The 24,398-nt window shown below is 48.3% G+C and overlaps 6 protein-coding genes across 6 annotated transcripts, besides 9 other annotated features; 4 read left to right on the forward strand and 2 right to left on the reverse strand.

The window, feature by feature from the left end:
- Positions 1 to 256: 256 nt before the first annotated feature.
- Positions 257 to 288: a microsatellite.
- A 407-nt stretch (positions 289 to 695) lies between these two features.
- Positions 696 to 737: a microsatellite.
- Positions 702 to 736: a microsatellite.
- A 455-nt stretch (positions 738 to 1,192) lies between the features above and the next one.
- ACLA_054170 (uncharacterized protein) lies at positions 1,193 to 2,554 on the reverse strand (the record flags this gene model as incomplete). The annotated part of the gene is made up of 2 exons (XM_001274795.1): positions 1,193 to 1,373; positions 1,470 to 2,554. 2 exons carry the CDS (start codon positions 2,552 to 2,554, stop codon positions 1,193 to 1,195), a joined length of 1,266 nt encoding a protein of 421 aa, XP_001274796.1.
- Positions 2,555 to 2,893: 339 nt separating this feature from the next.
- Positions 2,894 to 2,930: a microsatellite.
- Positions 2,931 to 3,521: 591 nt separating this feature from the next.
- Positions 3,522 to 3,554: a microsatellite.
- A 483-nt stretch (positions 3,555 to 4,037) lies between these two features.
- Positions 4,038 to 4,059: a microsatellite.
- Positions 4,060 to 5,230: 1,171 nt separating this feature from the next.
- Positions 5,231 to 5,264: a microsatellite.
- Positions 5,265 to 6,594: 1,330 nt separating this feature from the next.
- ACLA_054180 (uncharacterized protein) lies at positions 6,595 to 7,931 on the reverse strand (the record flags this gene model as incomplete). The annotated part of the gene is made up of 3 exons (XM_001274796.1): positions 6,595 to 6,817; positions 6,868 to 7,378; positions 7,514 to 7,931. 3 exons carry the CDS (start codon positions 7,929 to 7,931, stop codon positions 6,595 to 6,597), a joined length of 1,152 nt encoding a protein of 383 aa, XP_001274797.1.
- A 2,648-nt stretch (positions 7,932 to 10,579) lies between these two features.
- Positions 10,580 to 11,881, forward strand: lap1 (putative aminopeptidase; the record flags this gene model as incomplete). The annotated part of the gene is made up of 3 exons (XM_001274797.1): positions 10,580 to 10,765; positions 10,839 to 11,585; positions 11,648 to 11,881. The coding sequence occupies 3 exons, from the start codon at positions 10,580 to 10,582 to the stop codon at positions 11,879 to 11,881; spliced, it is 1,167 nt and encodes a 388-aa protein (XP_001274798.1).
- A 1,072-nt stretch (positions 11,882 to 12,953) lies between these two features.
- Positions 12,954 to 12,995: a microsatellite.
- A 586-nt stretch (positions 12,996 to 13,581) lies between these two features.
- Positions 13,582 to 14,601: a mobile genetic element.
- A 1,115-nt stretch (positions 14,602 to 15,716) lies between these two features.
- ACLA_054200 (inositol monophosphatase family protein) lies at positions 15,717 to 16,790 on the forward strand (the record flags this gene model as incomplete). The annotated part of the gene is made up of 1 exon (XM_001274798.1): positions 15,717 to 16,790. One exon carries the CDS (start codon positions 15,717 to 15,719, stop codon positions 16,788 to 16,790), a length of 1,074 nt encoding a protein of 357 aa, XP_001274799.1.
- Positions 16,791 to 18,154: 1,364 nt separating this feature from the next.
- Positions 18,155 to 19,210, forward strand: ACLA_054210 (DUF1774 domain-containing protein; the record flags this gene model as incomplete). The annotated part of the gene is made up of 4 exons (XM_001274799.1): positions 18,155 to 18,164; positions 18,223 to 18,436; positions 18,499 to 18,938; positions 19,005 to 19,210. 4 exons carry the CDS (start codon positions 18,155 to 18,157, stop codon positions 19,208 to 19,210), a joined length of 870 nt encoding a protein of 289 aa, XP_001274800.1.
- Positions 19,211 to 20,540: 1,330 nt separating this feature from the next.
- Positions 20,541 to 24,356, forward strand: chsB (chitin synthase class II; the record flags this gene model as incomplete). Its single annotated transcript, XM_001274800.1, has 5 exons — positions 20,541 to 20,782; positions 21,113 to 22,950; positions 23,003 to 23,187; positions 23,238 to 23,404; positions 23,456 to 24,356. The coding sequence occupies 5 exons, from the start codon at positions 20,541 to 20,543 to the stop codon at positions 24,354 to 24,356; spliced, it is 3,333 nt and encodes a 1,110-aa protein (XP_001274801.1).
- Positions 24,357 to 24,398: the final 42 nt, after the last annotated feature.

Raw genomic sequence — 24,398 nt, forward strand, 5'->3', positions numbered from 1 at the left:
GTACTCGGCTATCATAGCACCGGGGGAAGGCTGGATCACATCCACGAACGTCTTCCAAGGCTATCGGCAACGCCGTTGTGATTCAATCGAGGAGGGGGCGAGACGTGCTGACGAGCCTCGATCTGTCCTGCATCGCCTGCAGGTCAAGCTTAGTTGACATCTGGCCCAAGCTGCAGCTTCTCGTATGGAAATCCGAAGGGAAATATGCCAATGGAGAAAAGGGGCGGGGGTAAAGAAACGAGCAAAGGGGAGAAGCAGGAAGGGAGAAAGGAAGGGAGAAAGGAAGGGAAACGCCTGTTGCTTCAACCGCAGGATGCCCTCTGATCACTCTGATCCAATCAGTCCAGCCTTCCCGTGTCTCAGTGGACTTCGGAACCTCCATTCTTGAATCTTGAATCCTCGCAAATTACCTGCTTATTTTTTTTACGGGCTTTGGGGGCAGATCATTTGCGCCTCATCAGGATCTTTTGACGGTTAAGCGCTAGGGTCGGGAGTGAGGCAGACGCTAGATACAACGAACCATGGTTCCTGTGTGCTGCTAGTTTGGCGACGGCGGCAGAAAGACTCACGACCAACTACTTGCTCACTACTGAGTACTGACTCGTTTCCACGCAGACTAGTCAATTGGTCCATGCTCCTTTTCCTTGTCATTCGAGTATGCAGGCGCTATTTCCAAGAAAGGGGAGGGAGGGGGGAAAGAGAAAAAAAAAAAAAAAAAAAAAAAAAAAAAAAAAAAAGGGGGGGGGGAAATAAGAAAAAGAAACCATTGCCAGCAAGCATTCATATAACACGTTGATCATGATCCAACAGAACCAGAAAACACAGAAGGTCATCCGACCAGAATCGTTAGATTGACAATTGTCCAGCAAAAAGGGAAAGCACATCAATGACATGAGCCGCTCGAGTTCTGTTACATGTTGGCTGACAGAGAGCCTGAAACAACAACAAGGCAGGCCAGACTAAAGCACCGCTGGCCACCCAACCAAAAAATAGATGGAAATGAAATGCAAGGAAGTTCTGAGAAACTAAAATTCGTCAAGCGTCATGATAGGTTTTGGTCGATGGTTTTCGCGCCACTGCACGTTGACAACACAAATCGAATCCTCCTGGCCTACGAATTTGGATCCGTCGTGGAAGTGAGGCCAGGGCTATCGATCCGTCCGTCTTCGCTGTTCGTCCGTTCTCATCACAGTCAGGCTGATCCTCGGCGATGGAACACTTCATCGATAAGACGCATGGGTGCCATGAACTCGATACTTTTGGTGAAAGAGTGTTTCCTCGTGTGCGTGTTAGATTGGGCATGACGTTTCGAGTGCCATCGCCGTCGGATGCAGTCGTCGACGAGAACGATTAACCCTGTAGCAATTATCACACTGTAGGAAGATCAGCATCAGGGTCCAGACTACCAGGATGAATTGGGATGGGACCAAAAAGAAAACGGAACTGAAAGCGAAAGGGCTGCGACTTACTCGGCAACGTCATGCATAGTCTCATACACGGAGGAGTCACTGATCCACATCGAGGACGGAGGTACCCAACCACCCTTGCTTTCTTCCTCGACAGCCTCCATTGGCGTCAGGATCTCGGGAACAATGTGGGCAATCACTTTGGATGTTTTCGTGTTGATGAGGTGGTATGATACTTCGCGCAGATCTCCTTCTTTCCGGCATTCCTTCTTCCACTGGTACTTGGTGGACCAGTATTCAAAGTCGTACCGTTTGGGTAGCCCCGCGCCTCGCCTGCGGACCTCTACATGGGCATAATTAGAAAACTCTAGCAGTGTGGTGTCGCCGAGGGCAACTGGACGACTGGGGCCGTCCTTGGCGTCCGGTGTTGCATCATCTAATGTGCCCTCGCCGTCCCTGATCGAGTTGTAGCCCGAGTCGTGGCGCTTATGTTCGGCGCTAGTTATCGATCCATTCCCACTCGACCCCGGCCGCAAACCTGCCAACACACTGCTCCAGGAGCGCTGAAGGATGGGTCTCTTATCAATACTGGATGACCGCGGCCTCCGTTCCGAGTGACACACTTCACGACCGGAGTCCCGGCAGTAGCGTCGCAACGAGAACTTTCTCGAGAACAGGTCATACATGCGGAGATGGAATAAGATTACATCTTGTTGGTAGCCACCTCTCCGCGGCACTAGCGTGTCGACCCGAAGGTTCATATTACCATCCAGAGTCGCATCATCGTGGCGAATCAGCAGCCGTCGGGATGATGGGAACAAGTCTGCAAACGTGGATGGATGGGACGGGATCGCATCGGTGGCATAGATTTCCGGCCTTCGATCTACCACCTCATACTGGGGCTCCTCTGGTACGTCGTCGTCATCGACCGATGGGATCGTAGAAGCGTAGGTTGAGACGGAGTCCTTGGGGTCCTGGTCCTCGGCGAAACGATCCGCCTCTGCGTATCGCTTAGATGTGGGCCTATCGCTGTAGATCGTCGGGGCGGTACTTTTCGACCGATCCGAGGCGTCGCTGTTGGTCGAGCTGTAGCTGCCGCCGGTTGGTGCACACCGGCCTGGACATCTTGATCCACTATAAGATCCCATGTTCTGTGTTTGCGAGGATAGAAGAAAGTGGTGATTGCTGATGGTTTGGGTATCGTGGGGTATAGCGTAGCGCTTGCGATCCGAGATAGGAAAACAAACGTCGGATAAACACAAAAAAAAAAAAAAAAAAGTTGACACAAAAATAAGCAAAGAGAGAAGGGAGGAGGGACGATGGCACAAGAAGTCTTAGATATATAAACGGGTATGCAAATCAGATCAGAGGTTTAGAGTCCGTTTTCTCCCCTTGAAGAGAGAAAGAAACAAGACCGGTGTTTACCCAGCCCAGTATTCCGAGTATTACAGAGCATTAAGTCAGGCACACTCATCCGGACACAGACCAGATGAGATGAGATATGATGAGATGAGACGAGGTGAGGCAAAAAAACAAGAGGGTAAAAAAAAAAACTAGATCCCAGCGATTGCAACCGAATAGAAAGAAAGAGAGAAGTATGTCGGTCATACGATAGGGATCAGACTCAAGAGACGAGACGACGAGGTGCGTTCTCCCACTGGAAGGAGAGGTGGGTTAAATCATAAGAAATGGCTTTTCTCGGCAAGTATGATGGGATAGGGAGAGAGCCCGGAATGCGAAAGGGGAGGTCTGAGGGTGGCAGTGGTGTGTGTGTGTGTGTACTGCGTGCGAACTGTATAGGCGGATGACGCCAGGAGGATAGGTAGGGTACTGGTAGGACAGTACTTCGGTGGTATGTACTCGGTCGATAGTGATAGTGATAGTGATAATTTGGACAGAAGGAGAGGGAAGAAGGGCCTCTAGCCCGGTGCTGGTAATTTCTAGTCTAGGGATCTTAGTAGGGGAATCTTGGGGAGGGGGGGGGCCTCGGAGCTCAAGCCCTGTTTCGTGAGGAATGCATGGAGAGAGCGCGTGGCGCAGGGTGTTGTTTTGGTGGGCTGGTTATGATGGGCAACGAGGGGGCAGAATGTTTTCTATGCAGGAATGGAGGAGATCAAAAAAAAAAAAAAACATAAAAAGAAAAAAGAATGAATGCTCAATAATGATGCTGGATATGCGGGATGATGGAGAGCGAGGGGTTAAGAAGCGAGCCACGTCAATCCACCGGGGGAGTCAGTAGGTGGGTTTCAACGTATTCCATTGGGTTGGGGGCTGATAATCTGTCCTTGATCTTTATTATTATTGTGTGGTAAATTAAGTTATTGACAGGATGGAAAACAAAGCAATCTACTTTGAACTGTACAATATACAGAGTAGATACTATTTCGGGGGTTAATCAAGGCTCAGCCAGTTGACATTCTCCATGGTACAGCCTCACACAACCCGGATTCAGCCTCGGATTGGAGAACAATGAAGCATCGGTAAGTAGAAGATATCACGATGATGCCTACTCATGGAAGAATAATAGACAGCTTGCTCATGACATGGATAAGATTCCATGAGTGCCTAATGGCACTGCCAGTCGAGTCTCTGCCCAAGAAAGTAACGGCAAACTCCCCTCGTCATAAGCCCAAAAAAAAAAAAAAAAAAAAAACAACCAGATTAGTTCAGACCAGGAAGTCAGGGACCGTATGGGAGAATCTGCAACCCATGCGCTCGATTTTCATTCGCGCCTTAGCTTGAACTGCACCCGTCTCGTTCTAGAACCAACTTTGACAGAGGCGTGAGCGCTCAGGCTGACCAGCGCGTGCTTCTTCCTCTCCCAATAAGCAGACAGCAAAGAAGAAGATTCTCACCGGGGAATTGAGACAGGACCACAAGGACGGAGCGTTGGTCATTAGTTATCCTCCGTTGTCTCCATACGACTTTCTCCGACCAGCCAACTGGTGCAGGAACCGAAGGCACCAGCGCGGGCTGAGTCGGAGATATTGATCATTATCGTGCCTGCGTACTGCGGCAGTTGTTTATCAACGACAGCCATCCCACTCTGGGATCGATTGCATGATGTCTAGGGACCCTCGTCAGGGAACCAGGGTTCGTTCCATGTGAGGGAAATAATGACTCCGTTAAAGATCTGATCACGCTCTTGCGACCGTCCTGTTGACACTCGACGGGTTCACATACTTTCCAACTGGGATCTACTTTCTTCTCTTTGATCAGCAACTTGTCACTGAGAGACGACATGCTGACTAGTAGTGACTTTTCACGGGGGATTATTCTAGACCTCGGGTCCGTTGTGCGACCATCAAACTTTCGACATCCGATTCAACAAAGTGCCAGGGACTTTGCCACTCGACCATGGATCTGACTGGGGATTTTCGGATCGGACCGAGATTAGGAGTCTGAGATGCGATGGCCCATGCTCGCAGTTTCATCGCTCCATCGGGACATACTGGCTGAGAATCAGGTTGGGTCTACAAATGCTGTATGCAGAACGCAGCAGCTTGATCGAGCCAGGCAATGTTTCTGATCATCTTCAGTTGAAGAGGGTTGATTCTGTTCACTCCATCCTCTCCGATATCGGTTATTGTCGCTGTACGAATAACGAGGCGGGACTGGAAAGTGGATAGTATCGTCCCGCATTCAACAATAATAGGCAATCAGAAGTCATAGCAAAATCTCCATGGAGCAGAGTTGATCAATCCACTGTGCCACCTGGCAGTTCCAATGTTAATACTTACTAGATAGTATCTATGACTCTACCTTACCTATCATACTCTATACACAAAACACGTGGATCTTACCAGACAGAAGTGAGAGAGACTACTCCGTACAGAGGCACTCCGTACAGAGGCACTCCATAATGAGATCACCTACGGAGCAGACATCAGCATTCCCCAACATTCCTTAACCACAATCCACGTTTCAACTTGAAAATCATAGTTACACTCATACAAACCATGACATTGAATCAAAGCAGTCATGCAGCATGAAGATGAAGATGACCCTACGTACTAGGAGTCCATGATACCACACATCGAACCCCCAAAGAAGCAAGAAAGAAAAACCCAAATTCCCCTTCCACCCCCCGCACTAAGACACTGTACGATCAGCCCCGCCAGCTCATCAATCAGCATCCAGCAATGATTTCCAGCGGCGCTGGTCAGATAATCCTGCTCGATAGTAAGATAGATAGGGAGGAAGTCCAACGAGGTGGGTATTACTTGATCACTTGTGTCAGATCATTAGATGACGGATTCGCCGTGGGAGTTGGAGTTGGAGTTGGGGGCTGAGTTAACCAGTCTGGAAAGAGACCACTGAGGGTTGCTTACTTTCCCAAGGACAGTGTTGTTGGCATGTCATACAATATATGTCAGGCGGCGTATGTCAAATATCTACTCACCAGGGAGAAAGTACCTAGACTGTGAGAGGTCCGAGATTAAGGGTTGAGCATCCCCATGTAGATCTTGCTTCTAGCTCTGTTTCCTGGACCTGGTGGAGTTCATCAGGTATGCATTAGGTGGGTAGTAGCATCTAGCAAGTCCCTCGTAACGTCATGATGGCTCACGGCGCGATTCAACATGTTGCAATGAGATAATCATGTGTTCTTGCGATGCGACAATGAGGAGCATTCCATACTCAGCAGAGTTCGCATTGTGCTTAGGCCAGCTCAATGGATGTCTGGAGGCCCAACTAGGCGGGAGACCAATGACGTTGGCTGGGTCACTGTCCCCCGGAAGACATACAAGACAAGATTGCAGTTCTTAGGATCAACCTGCCGACTCTTCTGGGCCTTTGCTCTGCGCAAAGAAACAAGGTGATGGGCAACTTGCAGAGAACCAGCACATCAGAAGACCATATCTCTCAAGGAGTAGTTGGTCCCGGATAGAATCTTGGTTCCGATACTCTGGTAGAATGCAGGTTGCTGTTGTCAAGTACACTGATGTCCATATTCCAATCAGCTGGTTACTGGATGGCCGACGATATCCGCCGTACCGTATGTACGACTATCCTATTATATAGTGCTGAGGCTGTACCTATGTTGAATGACTGACGTATCTTACACCAAACTCACCCAAGCCCGTGTATGGAACTACAATTTCGAATTCTCTAACCCAGCCTGAACTCTAACCTTCTATTACCAGAGTAGAATATGAAAGAACCAGACAGAGGCAAGTCTGCTAGCAGCTCAGATCTGCGCCCAGAGCGGCCGGGGGAGCTCATCCCCCGGCTTGATCAGAGCATCTTGCCGGCAACTCGTTGGCAGACCTGATTGAGCCGTAAGCCCAGGCCGACTACCAGGAGCCGGCATATGGAATCCCACGTAGGCCTCGCGGCGGGCTGGCTCGCCCACCGTGACAGACCATGTGTGCAGACCATAATAACTTGCAATGGAATGGACAAGCCACCGACTATAGAGGAATTAGCATCGAACCCATGACTGAGTCGCAACTTGACCTACCCAAATCCAGCGGCCCGATCATCGACCATGCTTTCGAGCACCATCTTCTCCCCATCGCGCTCGTTATGCTTGTTGATGTTCGCGCGCAATTCTCGCAGTCTGGTCTTGTGTTCGGGTGAGTCGTGCATCTGCTCCTTCCGTCCCACAAAGACCACCTCATCCTCAGAGTCCTCGTCAGATGACAGAGGAGCGTCTTCCAAGCCTTCGTCCAGCAGCAAAGATTGCTTCTCGTTCCATGCCTGGATGAACTGTCTGATATCCTCTTCGATATCTTGAAGCATACCGCGCGCAGCACGCGCATGCTTCAACCTCATGCGTAGTTCCTTGGGGATGCGATGCTTTTCATGTTCCGCACCCTGGGAAGTCTGCTTGGCCTGGCTGAGGTGCGCGTACTTCACATCCCAGAGAGGAGCGAGATAGTATGGCATGGGATTGTGCCTCGGATACGTCGGTTGTACCGCCCAATCACTGGGAGACGGTGGCTCGGCCCATGGATTGTGCAAGAGACGATCTTTGAGAAAGCAAAACCTGTCAGCTCTTTATGATCTCTGGAGAGGAAGAACACGGCGCGTCGCAATGCATGCGACAAGGAACTTTTTGCGAAAGGAGAGATTCAGTAAGATCGACTACACGAGTCAAGACATACCGTTCTCCCAACGTTGCCTGCGCCGACTGCCATCCTTTCCCTTCAGCAGTGCTTCGCGCCGCTTAAGACTATCTCGGCGCAGAGTCTCCCGACGCCGGAATGACACGGAGGCAATCTGCTGCGACTCATCCGACTCCCGAACCGCAATCTTGACACGACTCTTCGACTCGGTCTGTGCCGCGGGGACAGGGTCGTCCAGAGGTATAGACAACGCCACCGAGGCACCGCGCAAGGCTGATACACGCGTAGGGGTATTTTGCACTGCTTCCGCAATGGACGACACAGAGTCCGATAGTGTGAGGCTCTGCAAGGATGCCGCCGCCGCCTGCTCCGACCATGCCGAGATCGCACGGGTCTGCTGCGGCGTAAGACGCCCCTGTGAACCTGCCGGGGATGACAGTGTTGGATGGATAGCCATTGTAGAAGGCGCGAGCGGATAAAGGATGGGTGGACAAATTGACGCGGTGGCGAAGTGCTCTGCAAGATACCAAAGAGCCGAAAACGGATTGACCCTCTTCCGATCGATATCCGGGGTATCTCTGGTAGAGAGGATGAGGACAGGAATCAGGATGGGGAGAGAGAGAAGCGGGGATGGGATCGGACAGATAAGAAACACCCAGAAAGAAGCAGATACGCAGATAACCAGTCCCGGTCGTTCGCGTCAGATGCGACGATCGCGGATTCTTTACCGGGCTGAGCGTTGATACAGAACTTTTCACCCGAGGAAAGGTCCTTTCGCTGACTCACAATGGGCCACGGGGATAAGAGGGCGATATGATTGGACCTTGGCGCTCAAGAGCCCTAGCCCTGATTACTCCTTACGGTATTGAGACGGCTTCTAGTACCTCATGATACACGGATGCAGGTACACATGATGTGAATCTGAATACGAACCGAGTCATCCATTAAGAGGATGATTCAGAATCACGGTGAGTAATAGTGACGGTGAATCAAGACTTTGGACCGCTTGACTGCCGTAAGCTCTGGTGTCTTTTCCGATATCACTTCTAAGCAGTCAAACCAGGCAGTCGATATGTCCAGCTGCTCCTGGAAGACAGACGCCAGTGCCAGTCCATTCAAGGTCAACACTCTCAACATTCTCCTTGAGACCTTGAGAAACTATACCAGTCAGCCGGGGAATTAAGCCTTATTGAATCTCATCGGGGCAATTGATATGACTGCATAGAACCCACTATGCTGACAGAGATGCCCAAGGACCGAACGAGATAGGCTTTTCCCGTAATCTTCGCTGTGTGCCAAGGGTCGACACAGATATATAATTTGTGTTGGTATCGCCGTAGGAAAAACCAGACTCGAGGGAAAATCGTAGATAATCTTCAGAGCTGCAGTCTCATGAAAGATTTCACGATCCCAAAGCAGTAAATCTATTTAGCGCTCTTTGCCACAACTGGATCAATCCTTCGGCTCTCTGAGGGACGAAATGCTGATCATATAGTTATGAAGGATATCTAGATCTCGATATCCAAGATAATAGTAAGAGTAGTCTACAGAATCATCAAGATGTCTGCAAGAATGAGAGATATTCATAACCAGCATCTTGAACGAAGCAGATTTATTTCTTATTAGATTAGCCTAGGTCTAGATGCCATCAGTCATACTGACTGTCTCCCATCACAACATTGTCCAGGGGCCCGCCTGGGACGCAGCAACCGGGTCCTTGACTTTTGAGCATTGAGGCAATGTAGTCAAGAGTGCATGATTATCCAGCTTCATTTAGGCTCTTGAGCGCCTTTATTTCCAGTAATATTCGACCGCAGTCTGTTTATGCTTGCTGCGCACTTGTTGTGGAGGATCTGGGCTCGGCTTCAATGCACGAATCCTATAACATAGATCAGATAGCCATATGCCGATTAAGCGGGCAGGGGTTGAACCACGCTGCATTCGAATTTTTATAACGGCCTGATTCAAGTTCCCAAGCTCCTCGCAGACAAAGATCAAGCATGATTCAGAGTATAGCCCAAAAAAGCTCGAATTCATCCTGTATATAACGATCTTCATGCTCCTGCAGCTTTTGGATTATCCCCCACGAACACGAGGAGTTTCTGAAATGGATGACCTGCCCTATCCATTGAGAGTGAAACCAATAGCCAGTGGTCTTGATAAGAAGATGTGTAACTGGAGTCACTGCGTAAGGCAGATAGATACAATGTGTCGGGTCATCGGAAATCACGTTGATCTACCGCTTGAGTGGAGTACTACTCCGTATATTGGGCTGAGCAGTAGGCACTAGGCACTAGGCAGTGAGGCTGTGGAGTATGGGCTGTGTGAGCAGTGAATGCTGATGAATATTAGCAATGGAGTCATCTCGAGATTCAACTCTCAGCAGCGATGATCGATAGTAGGCAATTTACAGGATAGCATAGCTACTTATATTTTCTGGGATCAGGATAGAATAGAAGTATCATCGTCGTAATTAGTGGTTGACTCAGCGGAGAGTCGGAGACCCTGAATCAAGTGACGGGCGCAGTCACGAGCCAGGGGATTGTCCAACTAAACCAGTTCCATTTCCCCTCACCAGGAACCAAGGCGGACGACAAAGATTATCTACACAGTAGTAACTACGGAGTAGTATTGTCGAGTTTCACAGAAATTGGATTCGATTATTACTCCACTGCAACAGCCCTCACTACTCAGTTGCTGAATCCTGGTTCATTGTCCATACGGAGTAGGTAATTATCTAGCTCTCACTATTTATAATCGATGCCGCCCACCACGACGCTGGAAGGAGTCCACAACCAACTCTGACGCAACGCTTGGACTTGGTCATATCCACCCAATCATCCAGCATCCGGTGTTGAACTCTGAGACACAGGTACCTAGTCTAGAGGCTCCCTTGATTTCGTTCTGGCTGAGAGTATCTTCATAAATAATCAATATTCTTTTTCTCCTTCTGTCTTCCCTTCCCTTCAACTAGACCATTGTTGAAAAGTGCTTGGAGCCGAAGCTGTGTATATTCATCATTATTCGTTGCGAGGCCATTGAAGCCTACCAACTCATTGACCTGATCCCTCAGAACCGCCATCACGAAGAGCGACAGGATTCATCATGAGAGTTCTTGCAGCTATTGCGCTCGGCGCAACGGGCCTCAGAGGCGCTCTGGCCGCAGTCGTCCCTCAAGAAGTACTCGGGACCAATCCTCACATCCACCACGAACAGGAAAAGTACTTGATTGAATTGGCGCCTTACCAAACACGATGGGTGACCGAAGAAGAAAAATGGGCATTGAAACTGGTAGCCATACTCTTTTCTACATTCTATAGTATTTCAAGTAGCCACAGTCACTGACCGCTTAATTGCTATCAAGGATGGCGTGAATTTCATCGACATCACAGAAGAGCATAACACCGGATTCTACCCAACTTTGAACAGTGCCAGCTATGTCAAATATCCGCTGAAGATGCAGTATGCCGACGAAGTTGTTGCGCTCAATAAGAACCTATCCACAGCGAATATGAAAGCCAACCTCGAACACTTCACGTCATTCCATACTCGCTATTACAAATCGCAAACAGGGATCGAATCAGCAACATGGCTTGCCAGTCAGGTTGAGAAGGTGATCACAGAATCGGGAGCTGCCAATCATGGTGCGACTGTCGAGCGTTTTGCTCATCCATGGGGTCAATTCAGCATCATTGCCCGGATCCCCGGGCAGACGAATAAGACAGTGGTGTTGGGTGCCCATCAGGACAGCATCAACTTATTCCTGCCGTCCATTCTGGCTGCCCCCGGTGCTGATGACGATGGAAGCGGAACTGTCACTATCCTTGAAGCTTTGCGTGGCCTGCTGCAGTCAGGCTCCGTCGCTCAGGGTAATGCAACAAACACGATTGAGTTCCACTGGTATTCTGCCGAGGAAGGTGGCATGTTGGGCTCGCAGGCAGTTTTCTCAAGCTACAAGAAGAACCGGCGCGAGGTGAAGGCGATGCTTCAGCAGGATATGACCGGCTACACCAAAGGAGCGCTCGATGCTGGGGCCAAGGAGGCTGTGGGAATCATGATTGATTACGTCGATCAAGGATTGACTCGGTTCGTGAAGGAAATTGTTACGACGGTAAGCTCCGTTTAATCGAAATCCCGATTAAGTCCACTGGACTCGCTAACAATTACATCTAGTACTGCTCTCTGGGATACGTTGAGACCAAGTGCGGCTATGCCTGCTCCGACCATACATCGGCAAGCAAATACGGATATCCTGCGGCCATGGCAACTGAGTCGGAGATGGAAAATACCAACAGGAAAATCCATACCACGGATGACCAGATCAAGTATCTGAGCTTCGATCACATGCTGGAACATGCGAAACTGACTCTTGGTTTCGCCTACGAGCTGGCTTTTGCGCCGTTCTGATGTTCTGGGTGTCTTCCAGGGCTCATGGGAGATGAGTAGGACATGCTTGATAACGATTCTAGCATCCAAAAGGCGTTTGAGGTTCCGGTCTTGGTTCTGGTTTCTTGTGTGTCGACTTCACTTGCCATTCACTTTGTACCTCCTAGAGGATGGTCTCCCACTGATGTTCTCTTCCATCAATATATGAGGCTCAACAGATATTTATATACTTCGTGCCACTTCGCTGCTCCGTTCCCGCTTCTATCTACCCTCTCCACATACGGAACTGGAACCGCCTTCCAGAGTCTAGGCGTATCACGTGATATAGTCACAAACGGCAAATTTTGGAAAGACACGCGATCAGCTCTCCTCTTTGTCAATTTGCGGCCAGCGGTGAGTCCAGGAGTCCGCAAATGGCTCTGCCAGGCCCCATTCACAAAGACTTGACTGTCTTATGTTGCCCCTATATATCTGGATAGATAGAGGTAATCACCCCCTTCCGGCACATGATACCACTCCGCAAAATTTTCATCTCAACATTAAAATATATATCTTTACTCCTTGCATTTCATATCAAGTCCATCAATGTTATTAATTTAGTTAGATTACCTAGTAAATAAAAACATAAATATACATATTTAGATATACTGAAAGTCTGGATTAATATCCAATTTTTCTAACATGTTCTGATGGTATTTTTTAGCCAGGTGAGAAGGTGTCTGTAGAGCCTCATCCACCTACTCTTTCTTAATCTATATCTTATTATCCAGCATGAAAGTGAAGCTATTTGCATGGTCTAGATTCACTGGATTCACTGGATTCGCTAGTATAGCAAGCAGTGGGAGCCACCAGGGGGTAGGAGCATATGAATGCCTATCTAGATCCAGAGTTAAATAAGGAGAACTAGGCAGTGGATATAGTGCTAGCCAGTATAGAGTCTAGATATATAAATATCTCTCTAGATCAACTATAGATTAAGAGCCTCCTTCTGCTTCAAAGAGGTACTTTTAGTTAATCTCTATGAATGCTACCATCTCTCCCTCCCACTGAGAGAAGTAGTTAATGATATAGCTAGCTAATTGCTGCAGTGGAGGCATCTACAGCAGTAGCATCTGCAGCAGTAGTATCTGCAGCAGAGCTAGCAGAGCTGGCAGAGCCGGTGGAGCCAGTGTTAAAGATAGGTAGGAAGGGTAGTTAGATAGCAGAGTAGGCAGGGAAGACCATGAAGTCTTTATTTTTAGTGTGTTTACCATAGAATTTTAAGTAGCCTAAGTCTCTTACTTCTGCTCTTCCTTCTCCTTCTTCTTCTACTCCTACTCTAGTTTCTAGGCCTCTACAGCCTTTACTTTCTTATCTTTCTCCTTCTTCTTTAACTCCCAGGCCTCATGGGCCTTTAGGGCCTTATCTAGGCTGTAGATATAGCCTAGAGATGGCTTAAACTTCCCTTTAGAGTACTGTGAGTGTTAATTCTTTAAGGTAATAGTAATACTAAGTAGATTATGATAGCTATTCTAAAGAAGAGTAATGCTATTTAACTTACTAATAAGCAGGTAAGTAAGATACTTCTTATATTTTAGTAAGATAGTAGGTGATACCTACTACATCTACTAAAAATAGGAGAGGCATTCTTCTTCTAATATAGGGGTTTTAAAGCTAAGGGCAGAGGTAACTAGCTCTAGAGATAAAGAAGCAGTATCTACCTCTTCTAGAGCCTATTTTATGTGCTTTATCACTATTTTTAGGTTGATTAGCCAGAGACCTAAGGTTCTCTAGCCTGCAGAGATCTAGGTAGATGTTATTAAAGCATTCTAGGTAGTAAAGAGGCCATCTAAAAAGTCTTCCTTTATAATATTTACCTGGCTAATATATAGGCGCTTCCTAACTTCTATTAAATAGGCATAAGATAGCAGGCTGAATACACATAGATCTAGCAGTTAAAGTAGATGAGATGTATGCAGTAGTATACAGATTAGGATGATCTAATTATTCTAATAGATCTATATAAATCTAAATAAAAGATAAGATTTATGCCTATTAATTAGTAGCAGCTATAGTAGCTAATCTATCTTCTTCTCTGTATGCATCACCTGGCTTATATTTATCTAGGGAATAAAGATATATTAAAGCTATTTAATAGTATGCTATCTATTATTATATCCCTTTAAAGAAACACTAATCTACACATTAAGATCTATAAAATAAAGTAGCCAGCCTGTATGGATCTGCTTCCCTTTAAAGATAATATATAATAAGAGATACTTCCTATTCACACTATAGCATTCTAGAATAATAGCCTATTCTTAATTATCTAAGCCAGTAGTATAGCACTGCTATATATAAAGATAGCTTTAATATATAATTACCTTCTCTTTATAGTATAGAACACCCATACAGAATCCCTTCTTATCTATATTCTAGATATCTTTATGAAAGATATAATATTTCTCTATTATATGCTTGAAGAGCTTAATAAAAGATAAAATAATCTAAGGCTGTGCCTAAAGCATATATTTCTTATCTAGAAAAGATTCCTATATCTACTTAAATTCATAATAGTATTTAAAGAATTTTATATACTAGTATACACTAACTAGCTTAAATTTAATATCTAATCACTAGTAATTCTACTTATATAGAAGATTTACAGCATCCCTAAGCATCTTATAGCTTGGAGGGAAGCCAGATTCTATCTAATATATAATCTAATTATAGAGAACCTCCTCTTGGATTTCATCTAGCTTCTAGAATTATTAAAAAGCCTTAGATTACAGCTACTATATGCCTTTCACCCAGTAGTATAAGGTATAGTAGTTAATTCTATACATGCAAGCTACTTTATAAATTAACTAAAATTCATGTTAATCCACAGCCTTAATTACTTTCTCTAGGTAAATAGCTAGGGGGGGTAGAAGAGGTAGCTCTCTCTTATTTTTACTATATTCTATCTCTAATTCTCCCATAAGTGTTAAAGATAGGGAAGAAAGTAGTAATAATATAAAAAGTAGGCTCCCTAGATTATATACCTGCATTTCTGGAATCTCCCTTACCCATGTAGGTAGCAAAGATGGTGGTGGAAGGGGGGGGGTGGTATATAGTAGGCTTATAAGATATAGTAGTATTATAGGTATATTAAATTAAATTTCTTCTGAATTTTTAGTAGTATCACTATTATTTTCTAGATATAAACATTAGCAGTGCTTTATTACATATAATTTACTACTTATAATCTATTTTGGATGTGTTTTCATGGAATAATTTAATGTGGAATGTGGATAGATCTGTGGTTGAGATGAAAATTTTGCGGAGTGGTATCATGTGCCGGAAGGGGGTGATTACCTCTAGTCCCTCATTGAATCTATTTTTACAGTATGGTATGAGGTCATCGACCGTCTCCACACAGATAAACACCAAATTTGCGGATTTCGTTGCGATAACTCTCCCTGTACATTTCTCTTTCATCTTCGTTTGTCCTGTGCCACTTATCGGTTCTCTTTTTTTTTCTTTTTTCCCCTTCCATCGAAATCCTAAGAAAATCTACCACGCATAAGGAAAGGATTACTCAACACCAGTTAACTAAACGTCTCATTCGCTCCTCCCAATCTGAAACTTTTCCCGTGAAGGGTTGATCGCTTGCCAGAGTCAAAGGGAGAGCAATTGGGAGACTCAGACAGCCGCATCCTGTGGCTCCTTTACTTAATCAGTCCTTCAGTCGCTTGAGATACTGAAGAAGTCTTCCATTCTGGACGTCTCTCCAGGTTTACGAACGTATCATCATACATCCACCATCGGCGGTCATCTTCGTTCTGCCAAAGGCCTCAGCTCAGCGCACCTGATCGCATTGCCTGGATCTTGCACCATGGAGGCCACTCATCCTTACGCAAAGGAGCTACAACTGGCTTGCTTGGCGGTACAGCGGGCCACGCTTCTCACGAAAAGATTGCTCGAAGCTGTCGACAAGGGATCTCTCGACAAGAGTGACTCTACACCCGTGACGATCGCCGATTTCGCGGCCCAGGCACTCATCATTGGCGCCGTTCACCATGTTTTCCCTGAGGATGAGTTTGTGGGAGAGGAAGATTCCAATGCTCTTCGTGCCAATCCGGAGCTCCTCGAGCGCACCTGGGAGTTAGTGTCGACGACCCGTCTCGATGACGAGGAAAGTGAAGGGTTGCTCTATGCTCCGAAATCCAAGGAAGAAATGCTTTACCTGATCGATCTTGGCGCGCAGGGCAAATGTAACCCCGACACTCGAGCTTGGGTTCTTGATCCTGTGGACGGGACTGCGACCTTCATGCAGGGCCAGCAGTATGCGGTGTGTCTGGCACTGGTGGAGAACGGGCGCCAGAAGCTCGGTGTGCTGGGATGTCCGAACCTCAATCTTGTTACTGGGCGTATCCAAGAGGATGTCGTGGACCGTGACGGTTATGGGTATCAGGTCTTTGCGGTTACTGGCCATGGAGCTTGGAAGCGCAAGATGGGCCGCGGAGCTCTCCTTCCAGCTGAAAAGATCGCTTCCCGGCCTCAGATCACCGAACCAAAGGATCTTGACTTTGTGGATTGCGGATCTGCCACATCATCCAATACCGATCTCCATGCGCGTGTGGCATCGACACTGGGTGCTCCGTGGCCGTACACGACCGACCTGTGGTCTACACAGTTGCGGTACATCGCCATCGCGCTCGGTGGGTGTAATGCCCTCTTGAAAATCCCGCGCAAGGCATCGTATCGCTCGAAAATCTGGGACCACGCAGGAGGCATGCTGATTGCCCAGGAGGTTGGGGTGAAGGTGACGGATCTTGCCGGAAACCCTGTCGACTGTAGCCTGGGCCGGACCCTGGCTGGATGTTATGGAATGATAGTGGCTCCTCCTTCTATTCATGGACGACTGGTGGAGGCCGTGAAGGAGGTGATGCAGGAGCAGAAGAACTGATCCACGCTGCCACTGGCAACAGCATTGTCACTACACCGCCTGATGTGATAGCCAACGGCGACGATCACGAGCGGCTTAGCTACGACAGTACTTTTAAGTCTACCGAAGGACGAAGCCGACAATGTCATGCAAATACCTCGTACCGCGCGCCTATTTTTCCATATTAATACATGCATAGCGATCATTCCTCGAGGTCTAACTCCCTGCTAGAATAACAGCCCATTTATTAGCGCTATTGTCATCCTTTGCCATACTCAATACCAGGCCCACTTTCACTGCCGGCATTTTAGTGTCAAGTCAAAGACTCAAAGTATCCTACATACAGTTGGCTCAAACGGGTCAATGTGACCTGTCATGGTGCTAACAGTACAACATAGTGGTCGAGAGATTCACGTTCCAGGTCTGCCACCAACTGGTAAACTTGCGCTATTTCGGGCGGGAAGCAAGCAGCAGTGTCCTTTTGTCCATGTAAGGGATAGAGAGGTTGCCTGTCAGCGCCTCGAGGTTTGGACGTTCTAGCGAGCCACGGATACCACTAGTAGACGCTAGATAGCGCAGTATTGATCGTACGATATGCACTGCGATGGACTTATGGTACACCTTGCGTTGATCGACGATGTGGGTCGATTGTAGTGCCGGATCGCTCAATAAATCTCTACCGGGGCTACTTGACGATTTCACTGACGGATGCTTAAGAGTCTATGGGGGCCTGTAGATATTGATCATTTGTATGGTTGATATAACAGATAATAAGAGCGTACCTTATTATTATGCTGTATGAACGATTTTATAGTTATGAAAAGTCCCGAGTTGTGTTCGAGGATGCAGTCATGGAACAAGTAGTGAGGCTGTGATGTCATCTGCCCACTCATATCACTGCATTTACATACTACTGCCTCGATACTACTAGGTACTTGCTTCTGCGTTGCTGCAGCTGCAATGAGGAACCCTCCCCCAACGAAGGAATCACAACGCCTTTTTAGAAATGTAGATAATTATAGTGCACTTCTCAGGATTATGGCTAGTAAGTTGACAAAGATAGCTGGGTCCTAAAAAAAAAAGTCCATTGCGTTGGAGATCCGTCTTTTCACTCTGGGGGACCGACGCAATTTCGTTGGCCACTGCCAATTGTCAGGAGACCCTCAAGATGCGGGGATTTTCTACTACTTATTGGAGTCGTACTTGTTTGTCTTTCTCGTTCTCACACTCTCTCTTCTCTCCCTCTCTCTCTCGTACTTTGAGAAATTTATAAAGCTTCATTCTCCCTCTGACATTCTTCCCTCGTTGTATTCAACCTTTGAAAGTACCTGACCTATACTGTGTCTTCTGTCCACTCCGAGCGTAGTAGACAGGCCACTCCAATCATGGCTATCTGTAAGTGTCAACGTCACCACCCGTCATCCTTGTGTAAACCTGCGTACTGACTGCCTAGACAACCCCTTTGCTAGACGGGAATCGCACAGTCGTTCCTCCTTGTCAACGTATCGTGTTCTCGTTCCCTTGTCATGGCTTCTCGTCGTCGTACTCGGTATCTACTACACTGTGAATTCTCCGCATGATGTCAAGCATGGCCATAAGATTTTCAACCAAGGCCATACGCACATCACTCCCTTCAGCCTGAACACCACTATCACCGAGATATACTGGTATGACTGTTCTTTCCACTCGACGACCTGTTGCTTTATGCTTACGATTTGCCGTGATCTAGGGTCCTTCTGCTTCTCACGCAGCTCAGCTATGTCTACCACCTTTTCTCCAACGACGCCGCCATCGTCAACGCAGCCGCCAATGTCGGAACCCACTTCATCCTGAACAACCTGTTCACCGCTGCCTGGATTCTGCTGTGGACGCGCGGTCACTTCTGGGGCTCTGAGATCATGCTGATCGCCAACTATGTCAACCAGCATGCGGCCTACTGGCGTCACCGCAATCTCCCGACATTCGTGCATCTTTCGGCAGTCGCGGGACCCTACGCCTGGACCCTGATCGCCCTCTTCTGGAATGGAGCCGTCGCTGTCAATAGCAACAGCTTCCCCGCGCGGATTGTCGCGAACATCTTTATCTGGTTGATCTTCGCTTTCGGCTCCACTCATATCATGGCGACGCAGGACGATCTTCTGGGCTACTGCTTGACTTTCTTGACACTTGGTAAGTTGGAACTTTTTTTTGGGGTGGAGTGGACTAGAGTATGTCGACGGCTGCTGACCAATATAGCACTGGCTGTCAAACAACTCGCCATCAAGGTCATCGCCCTACAGTGGATCTTCGCCTTTGTCATCTTCGCCGTCTTCCTCGTCGAGTCGATCTACCTCTCCAGCACCAAGTACTACGGTCGCGACTCGCTCTTCTGTAGAATCGTGGAACCTGAGCCCACTGACCGCGAGAGAGAGCCACTGCTCAACAACGCTGCTAATGTTTAAGAACAAGGTGGGCTATGTGCTCCTGGCACTGCGTGCGGGGAGTTCACCGGATGGTAGCGTGTGTGTAACGACAATGGAACGTCGAATCGGTTAAGTGCTCGTTGTGATCTGTATCGTTAATCTGCTTGATGGTCATTACGAATTGTTTTCTCATCTTTCCTCCTCTTGTTCATTTCTACTGTCTCACTTTGATATCATCCTTCGAACATAAAAAGTCGAGTCACAAACTGGCGATGATTCAACGCTCAGTTGTACATCGCGTATCTATTGATATCATCAATGTCTTTCCTGATGTTTTATATGTGATCGCTTTGGTGGGGCCAGTCTGGGGAGCTTCCATGGGTCCAACCTGTTGTTTATCTTGTCTCGACTCCTCTGTTTCTCGGTCGTCCAAGTAGCTAATTTGCTATCTACATATTGCTCTTCATACTCCTTACTGCGTACAATCATTCTTATTAGCTTAACCCCAGATCATCGGGTGAAGGTTATGTCTTGGCTCCATGAGTGGGTAAAAAGTGGGTGTCGGTGCGGCATGCTCTATCACCAGTTATCCGTACTGTTCCATCAATGGTCAACGAGCCATGCAACATTGGTTATGGAGGATCGGAAGAGAAGCAAGTATCCTCCATTGATACTCCGTACAACGCTTCATAAGCGACTAGAGAAAACAAGCCAACTCATTCATTCGCGCAATGTCTCGCACCTGCAAGGCACAGGGAACGGGGATTTGCGTCGCCCCGCTGGTCGTCACCTCCAACCTGTCTGGTTGCCCGGGAGACATCCACATGCAACAGAGATACAACTCCACACGCCCTCACTCGTTCCTTGGGGCAATCAAGGTGATCTAGCTAGCGCTTAGGTTGGGAAGAAAAAGATTCAAGGTGCCTGGGGTTTGTGCCAGTTCCATCATACTCTGTTCTGAACTGCAACTCGTCACCAAGTCTGTGTTTATTCCGTTCCTACAAAATACAGTTCGGGATCAAGCACCCTCTGGTAGTGCTACACAACAATAGCTGGCGGTGATTACATTCCACGACTCAAGGATTGTTTACGAGTTTCATCTCTGCAGTGAGTGACATTCCTGAAGGCATCATAACTGGTGGAGCAGACACACTGATATTTCATCCACCTCAACTAGACTCGAACACGACGTATCTCACCCGATTGACAATCTCAACGCAGCGACGCCGGTTTTCTTCGAGGCTGAGATTGTCTCAGTCATACGCGGATATCCTTTGGCTCTTGTGCAGCCCCGCGAAGAAGATCCCGAACCACCCTCCCCGTTACACGATCCCTGCTATGAAGGCGTAAATCCGCAAGAGCCATAACCATGAATCCCAACTCATCGGGGATGTATCCCCCCGCACCGAACTACGAAGAGGAACCACCAGCCTACGGGAATTATGGCGAGACCTCGTCCTTTCTCGCAGATCATCACGACTCGTCTCCTCGGCACAGCGGGCCCACGATGCGCTTGCTGCCCACGAGCACGGGCGTCGATGACGATCTGAGCGCGGATGTGACCACTGGTGCGGGTTATCAGTACGGAGACGATTACTCGGATGATGGCCGGTGAGTACTTATTAACTTTTTTCTTTTTCTTTCGTTTTTCGTTTTCCTTTCTGCACACTGCCGCTGCCTGTCGCTCTGGAATGTGTCAGGGAACCCGCATACCTATGACATTGATTGGCATCCTGGTGTTGCCAGCTGCATGGTTGTATCCCTTGTTTGGTTGTTGCAGAAGTTTCATTTGGGAATTGAAGAATATCCTTTCCGGCTGGACTGAAGGGGATTTGTCTGTCACACGAGTATCTATTTTGGATACCACATCCTGATTCTTTATCTATATTGTTTTGCTGTACTTTCTGTTACGGGTCCTTCAGCGTCTGCACATGTCTCAAGCAAGACAATCGTTGAACAGCTCTCCTCAAGCTCCGTCACCATGATTGATCCCAATCTTCCTAGAATGACTTCTCCAAAAAGACCGAGGGCTAACGGACACTACGTCGCTTATAGAACACATGCGAGTGGAGAATATAACCGTTTCTATGGGTACGATGGGGGCTCACCATCACGGGCTACCTCGAGTCTAGGAAATGCGCCAACGATTCCTCCACCGACAGAATCTATGGTTGATATGCCGCAATTCTCATCGCGTCCTGCTTCTCCGCTTAGAGCATGGTCGCCGACACGCGCACCAGATTGGACACGGCCGCCCGCTCCTTCATCTGTGGCTGGCTCGCACTACGAGCGTGCTGATTTAAATGGTAGCCCAAGGCCTGGTACGCCCAGCTCGAGATATGGAGGAAGCCCCAGACGGCCCTTGCCACCAGCCCCATTGTTCTCTAGGCCTGGGGCAACCGGGCAAGACACAAGCATCGACATCGGAGACGGCAACGATGATGACGATGTCTTTGGAGGAGGTGGCAGGACAATTAGTCGTCATGAGCACCGTGGTAGCGTCCGGTCATTCATGAGCGAATCGACTGTCATTACCGACGAGAAGGACCACATGACCAAGATAAGCCTTGACGAAGACGATGATGCCACAGATGTTGACCCAAATATGCACTATGGCCCCGCTCCAGAAAAGCAGAGTCGGCGTGGTGTTCGAGACGCGCAGATGTCCAAGAAGGAAGTCCAGCTTATCAACGGTGAGCTGATCCTGGAGTGTAAGATTCCCACGATTCTGCACAGCTTCCTCCCCCGCCGTGATGACCGAGAGTTTACGCATATGCGCTACACGGCCGTGACCTGCGATCCGGACGACTTCGCCCAGAGAGGCTACAAACTGCGCCAGCAGATTGGAAGTACGATGCGTGAGACTGAGTTGTTTATTTGTGTGACCATGTATAACGAGGACGAGATCCATTTCACCCGTACTATGCATGGTGTCATGCGGAATATCAGCCACTTCTGCGCGCGCTCCAAGTCGCGGACGTGGGGCAAGGATGGCTGGAAGAAGATCGTCGTCTGTATCATTGCAGACGGTCGTAAGAAGGTGCATCCTAGAACTCTAAACGCCCTTGCGGCCCTTGGTGTCTACCAGGAAGGGATAGCCAAGAACATTGTCAACAAGAAGCAGGTCACTGCCCACGTCTACGAATACACGACTCAAGTGTCGCTCGATTCCGATCTAAAGTTCAAGGGAGCGGAAAAAGGAATTGTGCCTTGTCAAGTCATCTTCTGTCTCAAGGAACACAACCAGAAGAAGCTGAACTCCCACCGATGGTTCTTCAACGCCTTTGGACGCGCGCTGCAGCCAAACATCTGTATTCTTCTTGATGTTGGTACTAAGCCCGAGCCCACCGCACTGTACCATCTTTGGAAGGCATTTGACCAGGATTCCAACGTTGCCGGTGCCGCCGGTGAAATCAAGGCGGGCAAAGGAAAGAACATGATGGGTCTATTGAACCCGCTTGTGGCGAGCCAGAACTTCGAGTATAAGATGTCCAACATCCTTGACAAGCCTCTGGAGTCGGTATTTGGGTACATCACCGTGCTGCCCGGAGCGCTCAGCGCGTATCGCTTCTTCGCTTTGCAGAACGATGCGGATGGCAACGGGCCGCTCAATCAGTATTTCAAAGGTGAAACACTACATGGAAAAGATGCGGATGTCTTTACGGCGAACATGTATCTGGCAGAAGATCGTATTCTGTGCTGGGAGCTCGTCGCCAAGCGGGAAGAAAGATGGGTTCTGAAATTCGTCAAGAGTGCCGTTGGTGAAACCGATGTGCCTGGTATGTGTTTTATGTCTTTTTGTGTTCTGATATGAGGCTGACTCCTTCATAGATACCGTGCCCGAGTTCATCTCACAGCGTAGACGGTGGCTGAACGGTGCTTTCTTCGCCGCCGTGTACTCTCTTGTCAACGGCAAACAGCTCTGGAAAACAGACCATTCCCTTCCGCGGAAGATCCTCCTCCAGATCGAGGCTGTTTATCAATTCCTTCAGATTCTGTTTACATACTTCGGATTGGTAAGTTGTTCGCTCCAGGGACTTGCTGCAACGATCACTGACAAAAGTAGGCGAACTTCTACTTGGCATTTTTCTTCATTGCAGGGTCTCTGTCTGATCCAAAGATCGACCCTTTCGGACACAACGTGGGAAAATACATCTTCATTATTCTGAGATACGCCTGTATCCTCGTCATGTGCTTGCAGTTTATCATTTCGATGGGTAATCGACCGCAAGGGTGAGTGTTTGATTGACTAGCTGTGAGGAAGCCCACGCTAATCCTTTATAGTGCCAAGAAGCTTTACCTGTCAGGCATCATCGTCTACAGTATCATCATGGTTTATACAGCCTTCTGTTCTATCTATCTGGTCGTTCTGGAGCTCATGGCCAAGGCCGGGGTGGGTAGGAAAGACCTACCGGTCAGCGATGGCCTCTTCATCAACATCGTTGTGTCACTACTCTCGACCGTGGGGCTTTATTTCTACGCATCCTTCCTGTACCTGGACCCGTGGCACATGTTCACGTCCTCTGCACAATACTTTGCCCTTCTACCCAGTTACATCTGCACTCTACAAGTCTACGCGTTCTGTAATACACACGACGTCACCTGGGGTACCAAGGGCGACAACACCATCAACACAGATCTCGGCGCCGCTCGCATCATCAACGGCACGACCGTCGAAGTGGAGATGCCGTCCGAGCAGCTCGACATCGACAGCGGCTACGACGCGGCCCTGCGCAACCTCCGCGACCGCCTCGAGGTCCCGGAGCCGGGCGTCTCTGAGAGCCAGCAGCAGGAGGACTACTACCGCGCCGTGCGCACATACATGGTTTCCGTCTGGATGGTCGCCAACGTCATCCTCGCCATGGCCGTCTCCGAGGTCTACGGCATCGACTCGACGGGCACAAACGTCTACCTCGCCATCATCCTGTGGTCTGTCGCCATCCTGGCCATGATCCGCGTCATCGGGTCGACCACCTATGCGATCCTGCTGGTTGTACAGAAGATCGTGGAGGGCAAGACCAAGTTCGAGGCCGGCAATATCGCCAGCGCCAACAGCGCCACTGCCAGTCATGTCAGTGGCTCGACGGTGCGGTATGGCGGCGGCACGACCTTCAAGGATAAAATGAATGAGACCGGGTGGACGATCAAGAGGCAAGTAGGCAAGGCGATGTTTTGGCGGAAGTAATATTTGGCACGTTTGATGGTTTCATGGATATTTGCCCATTTT

The sequence above is a fragment of the Aspergillus clavatus genome, genomic scaffold (assembly GCF_000002715.2).
Source record: "Aspergillus clavatus NRRL 1 1099423829794 genomic scaffold, whole genome shotgun sequence".
NCBI classification, from domain to species: domain Eukaryota; kingdom Fungi; phylum Ascomycota; class Eurotiomycetes; order Eurotiales; family Aspergillaceae; genus Aspergillus; species Aspergillus clavatus.